The sequence below is a fragment of the Venturia canescens genome, chromosome 4 (genome assembly GCF_019457755.1).
Source record: "Venturia canescens isolate UGA chromosome 4, ASM1945775v1, whole genome shotgun sequence".
NCBI classification, from domain to species: Eukaryota; Metazoa; Arthropoda; class Insecta; order Hymenoptera; family Ichneumonidae; genus Venturia; species Venturia canescens.
Window position 1 is genome coordinate 21,123,442 of NC_057424.1, and position 12,372 is coordinate 21,135,813.

The following is a 12,372-nucleotide window of genomic DNA, read 5'->3' on the forward strand; positions in this document are numbered from 1 at the left end:
AATCAATCGGCCAAGTACGCGTTACTAAAGTAACGTCCATAATACAGTAAAAATGTACCATGTCAGTACATTGTACCGGTACGGTAGAAATTCCACGTACTCAACGCACTGCTCTAGTTTCATACGTCGGTACGTGGCGGGTACAGTGTGTACAGTACCAACAAAACGCGTACTCTTATCATACCAGTCTCACCATAGTATTGTATCAGTACGCTGCGGCGGTTCTCACGCGCAACACTTAAATATTGTCGATCACGATAGATGGCGACACTAATGACTTACCATGTCCTTTTCAAATATTCGTAACCCCACTTGAAGGAGCACCGTTGTGTGCCGCTTGGTGGGCTTCGCAGTAACGCGCTTTGAGCCACGATTTCGAGTTGCATTCCATCCGTTGAGCGGAGCGTATGACGGTTGAGAAACTCAAACTCGGTGTTTGTCATTCATCGATAAAGAGCGTTCGGAGTGACGTGAATTCGAAAGAAATTAATTTCGATAATTTTGAAATGATTGAGTGTTGAAACGATACGAACAAAGTCACGAGATCGGTATAAAAATCGTTGTTGATCGTAGAGAGGAAAAAGGGCTTTTTAGTGTGCTGGCAAAGGTGAGCGCGCCTGTCCCCTTCCCTCTCCAGGGTTGCCAGGTTGTGAACCAGGTGAACGCGAACTCAAAGTTTACTAACTCTCACGTACACCCGCTTTTTCTCCATTATTCTAACTGAAAAAAAAACAAAATAAACATAAATGCTTTCTTTGAAATTGACTCCCAAGTGATTCCCAGAATCGTTGATACCGTCTCCGAAATCGCGTAACATTGTTGCCGATTTTTTTTAAAAACACGTTTTATTCCTCCGTGATGTTTGAGCCTACGTAAAATACGTAGGAATAATCGTGCATCGGGCGAAATACTTGTCGACTCCGCCATCAAGTGTCTTCGTTTTAATTTTTTTGACATCGTTTGCAATGGATCGTTATTATTATTATCACTGTCGCGCGTTGAATCGCTCGCGACTATGGGGCAGATCGATCGGCTACAGTGTCACGATCACGCGATGAATTTTCTACTTCGTCCCTTACAAAAACTCAAATAGCGCATCCTCTATTTACCGAGGCTGATTTTTCTTTTGATCTACCCGTTTTTCATGCTCCCTTTTGACTGTGATATTCAGTGCTCCGTGCCAAGTGTTTTTACTCACAACCGTGAAGAATTATCGGATATGAATCGGTGGCCAAAAATGGTAAACAATGAAAAGAATGCTGAGAACAATTAAACAACATTGGGAAACGCTCGGATGTGAAACGTGCAAGCGATAAACGAGTGTTTTTTTTTTCTACGAGAAGGAACGACAAATTTTAAGTGTCGCCGAGTACAGTGGAAAAAAAATACATAAAGAGAGCGGTGGATCGCGCGTCCCCCGCGACAGCTGTGGGAATAATAGTGCACGGATCCTGTGGATTTGTAACATGGGTTTACCGAGGCATCCAAGGGAACCAGCCGTCAGGCCCGTCACCGGTATCCTCAACCTTGCTAGCCTCTTCCTCTTTTTCTTCGCCTCCCTCGCAACTAATACGGGAAATGCCAGCGCTTCCGGTGAGTTCCCTCCTCTTTCTTCTTTTTTTTTTTACATACCTCGAGAAAAAAATGATCCGCTCAATGGAAAAACCTCACGATTCGAATCCCATTGAGAACCTTCAGTACCGATCACGGCGGCAGCGTTGCTGTCATGGCCGCTCGAAATTCGCTCGTAGCGTATTTCAATTATTCGTATTGAATGACATTCGACATCACATATCCATCGATTGTGTTGAATTTCAATACGATCTTAAGGGCTTACCTCTCGGAGAGTTGCCACTGTAAATACAGCTCAGTGACATCTGCCAAACATCAGAAAATATATGTTCATTCGAATTCCTAGTGCTCGAACCGTTGACTGAGTTTCCCAGAATTATCCTCATCAAAACACTAACCATATAGTTATACGTCTGGAAAACTGAAGAACACGTTTCAATGAAATTTAGTCCAGAGGGCGTTTACACACTTATCTGCATCATATCGTAGGGTTTTCTTCTCGGAATAAAATTTTTTTTATTCCACAGATAAAAGGACGATACGGTAGACCCCGTGCTCGGAATATATTCGAGAAATCTGCTATGGCAGACTATTTTCTCGTTTCATTTCAACCTGTTTTACAAAAGTGACACTTCCGACCGCCTCAATTCTGTTTCTACCGAATTTTTCCCAATTTTCAGGATCAAAGTGTTTTTTTTACGATTTATCATTCGCTGCTTCGCTCAAAGTGCTCATTCAATTAAAACTGGTCACGACGAATTATTTTTTCGACTTTCTCTTTTCAAATCGATTACGACATTAAGGCAGTTTTTTTAGTTAAAACCATTGAATAAATTCACTTCATAAATGATTAAGGAGGCTGAATCACGAAATCAAAATAATCAGAATTTGATCAAATTTCGTGATAACATTATTTGGCATCACCATTTTTTTACCACATCGTTATCGCATAATTGAGCGTTAAATCCAAGTTCTTATTCACGAGATGTATAACAAATTTATGTTGTCTTATATATTTTTAAAGAATACATTTACCAAATTTTATTAAATTCTTATCATTTTGAAATTCTTAATATTATACGACGCTGAAGTTTGCAACGTTGGAGTCCAACGAAATGAAGGAAAAAAAGATTTATAATTAATTATTTTTTTATTTCACGAATTATTGATGTGGCTTAAAAAATAACGACGAATTGGAAATTCGGCAGGGAAGAAAATTGGAGATTTACTGGAATTATTTGAGAGTTTTTTTGTATCGTCGCGATCCACCCTCCTTAAAAGCTTGTATCATACTTACGGATTTTCGAGGTCCAGAGCTTCCATGGTAAAAACGGTTGCTGCATTCTCCAGTGAAAATTGCACACTTCTTATCGTTACATGTCCGATTTTAAATTGTATTTTTCTCAAGCTTCTTCATACGTGTTTATTCGCAGCTGAGAACTTGTTGATAAATGTCGCGGGGAATGAAAAAACGTCACTTTCCGTGCCTCCTTCCACTTTTATTTGAAATTTAAATTTGAAAATGGATGCGAATCAAAATTCAAAATGAATGTGAAATTTACCTTCTAGCCCGAATATCATTTTACAACTTTTCATCCTCGTCCGTCAACTCATTTTTTCCAAATCTCGAAAAAAAGTTGACTCGAAGTAGCGATTTTAGTTGATTCGAACTCCTCCCCCGTACACGGAGAAAACGAGGCCGAAAATTCTACAGGAAAGTACTAAAAATATATAGTATCTCGGGGACAGTATAGAACTGGATTGCAGCATTTCTTCAAAAAGCAGTAATAAGAACGAAGTTGAAGTTTGCAACGTTGGAGTTCAACGAAATGAACGAAAAAAAGATTTATAATTAATTATTTTTTTATTTCACGAATTATTGATGTGGCTTAAAAAATGACGAACTGGAAATTCGGCAGGGAAGAAAATTGGAGATTTACTAAAATTATTTGAGAGTTTGTTTAGATCATTTCGTTGGACTCCAACGTTGGAAACTTCAGCGTCATGTAATAAGAACTGTTCTATCCACCATAATAAAAAGACCAATACTCATCCCTTTTATTCAAAAGACTTAAGATGATGGATCAGTCGGTAACCACACCTCGAATTTTTGAAATTGAAACTCTTTGACATCGTTCGTCCGATTAAAATATAATAAAAATGTCATCGTATGCAGCACGATCGCAAAAATCCGATGACATTTTTATTTTTGCAATCAGACGAACGATGTGGAAAAATTTCCCTTTCAAAATTTGCAGCTATCTATCTCGCACTCACGGTTGTGATTACCGACTGATCCATCATCTTAAGAGTGTTTTTCTCTATAAACATAGTAAAAAATGTTTTCAATTACTTCAAATGTTTATATTGTAAAGTGTGCTCGGGCAACCCTGAAAAAAAAAACGCTATGTATGGTGAAATATCACACGTATTCGGTCTATATTCGTATGACGCTGAAGTTTCCAACGTTGGAGTCCAACGAAATGATCGAAAAAAACTCTCCAATAATTCCAGTAATTCTCCTATTTTGTTCCCTGCCAAATTTGCGATTCGTAGTTTTTCAGGCTGCACCAACGATTCGTGAAATAAAAAATTGGTGAATTACAAACGTTTTTTTCGTTCATTTCGTCGGACTCCAACGTTGGAAACTTCAGCGTCGTTATATTCGTGTATTTATTATAGAATTTACTATGCTGACAGATGACGCTGAAGTTTCCAACGTTGGAGTCCAACGAAATGATCGAAAAAAACTCTCCGATAATTCCAGTAATTCTCCTATTTTGTTCCCTGCCAAATTTGCGATTCGTAGTTTTTCAAGCTGCACCAACGATTCGTGAAATAAATAATTGGTGAATTAAAAACGTTTTTTTCGTTCATTTCGTTGGACTCCAACGTTGGAAACTTCAGCGTCGTTGCTGACAGTGAAAATTTATGATTTACAATGCATTTCCACTTATCAGTAAGTGCTAGTCTGACATGATGCTGGATAATACTCGAAAACAAAACGAAATATAGTTCTCGCACGTGCATCACTTCTTGCTATGCTCATGAAGTTGTTTAGAATTGAAGGGATATGAAAAATTGGAAAATTGAAAAAATACTATGCTGTTTGTAATCGATGCCTAAATACTTATAAAATTCTTGAAAAAAAATATATTCCTCACTATACAAAACGAATCCGTTTTCTCCGTGTAGAGGCTCACACGATCTCGGTCTTCTTGCCTCGTGCACCGGCTGGAACATAATGTGCTCGGTTCTGCGTGCCGGAGCACGGAAATCGTGGGAGTATTTTACGTTTTCCGCTGCTTTTGTGCGTACAGTGGGACAGAATTCTCATTGTTGCGTATTAACTAACGCATGAAACTTGGTCGTCGTTCGACGGGAAATTTTTTCGTTCCCATTGTTTTTTATTTAATAAGCCGAAAACGTCTCGAACACGATAACCGGATAATCAGAAACGATCGATTTCACTTTCGTCATCAATTGAATTCGATGAGTCGGCTCTGCTGCTCAATTGTACGAAGAACGAATGAACGGGGGTCCAAAATGGCGGCGACGATGGAGCTGCTCATACGATTTCATCGAAAATTCACGCTCGACCAATTGCCCAACTTCCTGACTGCGCGCGAGTGCTCGTAAATTTGCCCGAAAACCCTCGATTCCAGTTCAAGTTTAATTCCATTCGATTATCACGATTCTCGAGAAGCCTCTAAAGTTTCGCTGATTTTCGGCTCAGTCGGAAACGCAGTTACGAAAAAAATCTCCGCAACAAGTACATCGGAGGCGGGGGGAAGCCCGTTGCTGGGAGCGAGTGTACATATTCTTCCTTAATTGGGATTTATTACGAGTGTTAATCCGGTCCAATTGGTGAGAACGAAGTTAAAACGTTGACCTTTCACAATGAGCGACGCCGCCCGGTCTTTCTGCATGGCGTCGCGCTTAAAGCACGGTGCACTTAAGCTCGCTGCTGAAGCACGTGCCGGCGCGTGTCCTCCACATACGAAACGAGAGCATAACCAGCTTATAATACGCGCCGCACAACGTCCTCTTTGACTCGCGTCTATTTCGCCCCATACGTGACTCATTTTTCTCTGTTTGCTTTTCCTTATCGACTTTTATCACCTGGTGCCTTCGTCCGAGATAAACAAATAGGGTTATGAACGCCCGGCGCTCAACGAGCGCGCTATTCTCGCTTGCATAATCCCTCCATAAGAATATAAATGTCCGAAGGCGATCGAACTCGTGGTCCATTTCGATAGCGAGCATCGTTCAACGCTCTCGTCGTTCGCGGTCTCCATTTTCGTGAAGAGATAAACTGCCGGTTGAACTAAATCTCCAGATTGTGCTCCATTTGTGCGAAGATCTAAAAGAATGTTTATCTTCGTTAGAATGCGAGCAGCCACGATAAAATACCATGAGAACGCACTCGGCGGGGGCTTTTTCGATCGAGTGCTAAAAATGACTTTTCAGACGACAAAATACACGAATGAGTGACGCTGCGCAATGTTGGAGTCCGATGAAGTGATCTAAAAAACGAGTGAACCTTCAATTTTGTTACCTGGCGAAATTGCAATTCGTGGCTTTTCAACCTGCGCCAATGATTAGCGAAACAAATAATTGGCAAATGACAAATTCTTTTTCGTTCATTTCATCATCCATCTCCGACGCTGGATACTTCAGCGTCGCACGAATGATCGAAACCCAACGTACAATAAATTCACGAGTAAATTTTCAATGCGTTTGAACACCTCCGAAAAACTGGGCCCCGCAGAATCCTCTTGGTACGATTTCTTGCGAAATTCCATTCATTTTCCCCGTTGATTAATAGAGGGGTATAAAGTTCTCGGGAATATAAAAAACGAAGTGTCTTTAACGACGAATATGCAGCATGCAAAAGCCAGTAAAGAGTCTTCGGATCTCCCGAGGTCGATGGGGAATCGATGAGGCTCGATGATACTCGAAAATGGTGTGTTGCAGGTTAGATTGATCGCGTGACTGTCTTCAGTGGTGCGAGGGTGTGGGTTGTTGGATTTTTTCTTTTTTGGTGATACGTTGAGGGCGCTCCCTGCAGGGAAAAACGTCAGAACGCGTGTCGGGCCTCGGTAGCAGGGGAAAAGAGGGAGGAGTTGGAAAGAATAGGTAAAAACGTGAGAGAGAGAAAGGTTTTGTAGAGAGAATAGCTTATAATAGTTCGTAGCGAGGTATCTATCACTCGCGTCAGCTATACGCGGCTCAACACAATGGGAGACAAGGGCCTTTACCCGTTCTTCGAGTGCTGCCTCTTTCTCTCTCTTTCCTCCCGGTTTCTCCCCTCCTCCGGACCTTTCCGATCTCACCTAACTCGCGGCGTCTTTGCCCCTTTCCCTTCTGTCCCTGCTTCCCTCGATCACGTTCGTCTCACGTTCCGCTCGGAGGCTCTCGTCCCGCGCGCGCGCGGCTTCGTCTTCTCTTCCAGTCTCAAAATCTCCGGGCCCGGTCCCTCCTCGAGTCTGTTCCGACTGTGGCATCGGGGGAAGCCCAATTTTTAAGGTTTTCCGAACAATCTTGTCGTGGCAAAAAATATTAGTGATTGACCAATTCATTTATTTCGCGTACCATTGGCGTAGGTTGGGAAACTTCGAATTGCGAATTGGGCGGGACACAAAATTGGAGATTTACTGGAATTATTCGAGAGTTTCTTTATACGTCAAACTTCAGCGTCACACAATGTTGCTGGAGAAGGCGGCGAGTTCGCGCGGTGCAGTCATTCCGGAAACTGCCGCGGTCCGACTCATCAAGGTTGGAACCAGTTTTCAACGACCTTAACACAACCTTATCGCAACAAACGTCGTACCGGTTGGACCTGGTGGAAGATTGAGCACGCGTTTCATTTCTGGGTTAAGTTGAACGACTCGAGGCCGCTGAAACGTCGAATGCGTTTTGGGCGCTGGTAACCTCCTCGATCGGTGTCTGATTTCTGTTTTTGAACGAACGGTCAAGCGTCAGGATTTCCGTATATATCAACGTCGAAGATTAATCTGCAGATTCTCCGCGTAATCCTCTCGCGGAGTGCTATTTGCGAAATTCCAACTCGTCGGAGCGCTCGTCCCCGTCGACCGGATGCCGCATTTCCCCCCTTCGCAAAACCCCTCCGCCTTATTCTTCTTCTCCTACGAGTGCAAACGCTCCCCTCCCCGCGTTCCTGCCACTTATCATCCACTCGCGCACACACCTGTACACGCGCGCACGCGAATTAAGTGCGTGTACCAGTTGCACGGGTACGAAGCTCCTTCCGAGACTTTCCCTCGGTGCGGTAAACGCCGTTCTGCGTACCTGCAGCCCGAGCTCGCATACGGGGAGTCCGACGAGTCGTTTTCGCTCCGCGGAGCCATTCGTCTGGCCCCTTAATTCTGGCGAGGAAATTCTCGAGTTCCTTTTTCATAGATCGATCGGTGCTGACCAATCTTCGGGGCACGTTCCCGCGGAGAATCGCGTCAAGGGGGTGCGATTCTCCTGCGCGACTTCAGTCCGCCCTGTATGAAATCTCAGCGTTCGTTCTCCCTCCCCCCCGCTTGTCGCTCCTGCCGGATCTCTCATTGCTCTCTTTTTCGATGATGCAGCGACACGTAATCCCCGTGATGGCCTTCGCCAGGCTTTTCAACCACAGCATCAGCAAAAGGCTCCCTCTCTTCGAGTGTTATCTCTCAGAGCACGAGTTCATCGTGCGTGATTTTCTCTTGCTCCGTGCCTCCTTTGATGTTCAACAACGATTTCGTTAGCCGCGCGCAAAACCGGACTCGAAATCGGCCCTCTTTGCGTATCTCATAAATGTAGGGACGATTAGAACGTCACAAGATTCGAAAGCCTTTAAAGATTTTGTGGTGCTCGATATCGCTCAGTCTTGCCAACGGCGATGGACCGAAACGGTCAGCATCCACGAAGATTGACCGCGTTCTCGCCTGGATCGACGCTTTCCCGTGACTAATTCGACGACGACCTTGAAATGAGTTCCCTGGTGGGAGGGGTGGCTGCCAAAGCGACGAAAGCTCTTTTAAAAACTCTTTTAAAAACATCAGTGTTTGAAAGATACAAAGACTCTCTCGTCCGCGCCAGATGTACCCATAAAATGGAATCTGGAAGAAAGACGCGATCGCCGAGTGGGGGAAGAGAATAAAAAATTCTTTCACGATCGTGTTATTCCCATTAATATTCCCTAAGGTGAGTCAGAGTGAGAGAGAACGAAAGGTAGCGGCGAGGAAAAGGGAGCGCGGGGGGGAGCAGAAGTGAGGTGGCATTTGAGTGAGAAGGAAGATCACCGTTGAGTAGTCCGCGGTCGTCTCGTGGTAGCCGGTGCAAGAAAGGCCACTGACCGCCCCCGGCAAGGCTCTCCATCGTCCCCATCCTTCTTCACCTTCATTTTCCTTTTTTATTTTCTATTTATCTTTGTTGTTTCCTTTTTTTCATCCGTTTTATCGGTCTTTCGCCTCCTTCCTTTGCTCCTCCGTTCACCGTGACGGCTGCTCTCCCGTTCGAGCATTCCCCGTACGTGGATCACGCACTCGAATGCGTGCGTTACTTGGAAAAGTTGGATGCGAGAGGGACGACGACGAGAAGAACGTGAGGTTTGCGAGGAGTGCGTGTGGCGTGGGGCGACGCGGATGCCATAAATGTAACCGCGATGCTGCTGCTGCTGCTGCTGCTGCTCACCGCTCGAAAGGGGAATCTGAGAAAAAGAAGACCCGAAAGGAAAAAGAATAAGATGAGACTGTGAGAGGATAGAGAAAAAGTAAAAGAGCATTACGAGGAGAGGAAATGAGAGGAAAAAGAGACCAAATAATAGCAGAACGAGGGAGAATATGAGAAGGCAGAAGAAAAAAACGATAAGAAATAAAAGAAACGAGTATGAAAATGAGAAGTTCGTAAAAGAATTGGAAAAATAATGGAAGAAATCAGGGGGACGAAGAACAAGGAAAAATAATCAAAATACGATAAATAAGAATGAATATGGGAGATGCATGAAGAGAAAAAAGTTTAAGGTGGTACAAAGAAATGTCCGCGATGCATCGCACATCGTCCTTTAGGGTTACAGCCGCCAAGTATTTGGCGAATCACCAAACGTCGATATTCTTTTTATTCGTGTCGTCACCGTCGCCTGCTGCTGTCTCTGCGAAAAAAGATGAACAGCACACTGTTATAAGCACGTTTCCGGTGGTGAAGCCTCCAATCGATTCTCCACGAGAGGTTCCTCAGACGAGGGCTTTCTCAAAATTGCATCTTATCGAGAATTTAAAAGATCACCGAGCGGAAATAAACTCGAAGGAAGGAGTCGGTCGTCTCACATTCTCGTTTTCGAAGCATATTGAAAATAATGAAAAATTCGTTTCTGTTTATGCACATTTCCTTTTCTTGGCAGCTCGAAACGTCATCAAACGTTTATTCATTCTAGAGTTCCATTATTGTTTACTTTTATTTGTCGATCCCCGCGTCGATTTTCGACTCGGGTTTTCTGTTCCGGAACATTCGAAGCTCCTTCGAGGCTGCCTCGTCTTTGAACGCTTCTCGAAGATTTATTGATTTGTATTGAATTAGCATCCATCTTCTGCGAAGGAGATTCAGAGGCTCGAGAGTTGGACGGGATTCTCGATTATGGGCGAGTAACCCAAGACTCGGTGATATCTTTTTCGTCCTCCTCTCCCCACCGTGCCCCGCGTCCCTCCTTTTTTCTCTTCTGATTCTCCAATCTTCCATACTCTTGTACTATTAAGTCGTTCTTCCGAAGTGACCACTAGTCGCAGGTGCCCTCTTGGGGAAAACGAAGAAGAAGGAGGAAAAGGGAAAGAGGGATCTTCAGAACTGGCTTAGCCGCAAAGCGAACTCGTACTATTCTTCCTCAAACGCACACACGAACATACACGTACACGCTTGAAAATGATCCTCATCCTTTTCTCTGTCTTCTCCCTCCCCTCCCTTTTCCTCTTCGCTATTCCTCTCCGTTTCTCTCCTCCACTCTCTCCCGCTCCTTTCTTAACTCGCCAACTTCTTTGCACACTCGTTTTCCTACTCTTAGACTCACTTGAGTTTCTTGACATTACGACGACGACTCCTTTGAGTTTTTTTTATCGCTCCCGCAGCCTCGTCTACGATGAAAATGGATCGCGAGTACCACCGTTGTAAAAAGTCCCCTCAAAATTCATGTGCGGGGCTTTTCAATTATTAAAATTCATTATTATTCGAATGAATACGTGTGTGCAGCAGAAGCACGACGATTTCATTGCTTCCGACATTTTTTTATCCAGTCATTTCAATGTATTTTATTCTCAATCATTAATCATGAAATCACGGTGAGATCTTTTCAGTGGTTAGCCGCCGAATGAAGTACGAGTTTTTGGATAACTTTGGAGGAAGGAAAAACTTTCCCACTATATCCAGCTTCGCCAAGTTACTCGAGTTTCATGTGGAAAGAGAGACACCCTCGTTTTCCACATAGCTATTTAAAGACGCTCTTCCGAAGATAGCCCTTTTGCCACTCAACAGGCATGAAGTCGTTGGCGTCACGTCCTTAAACTTTAAACCTCGTATTTTCCGGCGCCCTCAGCCCTGAAAACAATTGTCAGCACATTATTTTCGAGAAATAATAAAATAGAGAAGTTTGCAAAGTTGGAGGCCGACGAAATCAACGAAATAAACATTTGTCATTAATACATTTTTTATTTCACGAAGTATCGGGGTGCAGGTTGAAAAACACTGCGAATTGCAAATTCGGCAGCGAACGAAATTGGAGAATTGTTGGAATTATTGGAGGCTTTTTTTAGATCATTTCGTCGGAGTCGTTGCTTAATCGTCGAACAAGAATTATAATTCACTCCGAACGTAAACCTTCGAATGTTTTTCTTCGTATATTTGGTATGTGACAAATTTTGACGGAGCTCCGAAAAAGTCTGCAGTCCACGATCGCAGAGCGTTTCTTCACCCCTCCGTACATACCGTCCTCGTATATCTGTATGCCTCCATCGCATTAAATTCGAGATTCAGTGGCGATAGAGAGCAAATCCTGGGAAAGGGAGGAGAGAAAGAGAAAGAGAGAAGGGAAAACCTCCGCAAAACGTTGCGCATTGCGTCTTAGAGCGGGAGAGAGGGATGGCCCACTCGAATCTATACCCCCCATAGAGCTATGGGGAATTTCATAAAAATTTAACACATCGACGAGTTAGTGCGGGGCTCGCGTTAACGAGAAATTCGAGGGAGGAAGCGAGCGCGAGGTTGAAGGGCTCGAAAATCTGGAATCAGCGATGCCCGTTTCTTCATCACGTTTTCGATATTTCAATGAAAATTTTGACAAATAAAACGTTATTTTTAAAGAAAACTCTGAATAATCGACGTTTCGTGGAACGTCGACGAGATCGAATGTCAGCAAATAAAATCGGTAGCCAAACAGCCGATCATAATTCTCTCGATAAAAATGACAGGATAAATGACGCTGAAGTTTCCAACGTTGGAGTCCAACGAAATGATCGAAAAAAACTCTCCAATAATTCCAGTAATTCTCCTATTTTGTTCCCTGCCAAATTTACGATTCGTAGTTTTTCAAGCTGCACCAACGATTCGTGAAATAAATAATTGGTGAATTAAAGACGTTTTTTTCGTTCATTTCGTTGGACTCCAACGTTGGAAACTTCAGCGTCGTCAGGATAACGTCAGTTGCAGCACGCCGGACGATTCTTTCTCGAATGTCCTGTGGACGCACAGTACATAATGTTGGCAATCTGCACGTATGTGCATCGTAACTGTACATAGTTTACTAGACAAGCTACTGCAGGTTGC

At 43.5% G+C, this 12,372-nt stretch overlaps 1 protein-coding gene across 4 annotated transcripts in view; it reads left to right on the top strand.

Moving 5' to 3' along the window:
• Positions 1–356: 356 nt before the first annotated feature.
• The window catches only part of sdk (sidekick cell adhesion molecule), a 31,904-nt gene continuing 19,888 nt past the window's right edge, over positions 357–12,372 (top strand). For all 4 annotated transcript variants that reach the window (XM_043418117.1, XM_043418118.1, XM_043418119.1 and 1 more), the window contains exon 1: positions 357–1,593. In XM_043418117.1, the coding sequence (XP_043274052.1) occupies positions 1,467–1,593 (127 nt within the window). In that variant the 5' untranslated portion in view covers positions 357–1,466. The remainder of the gene's footprint in view (positions 1,594–12,372) is intronic.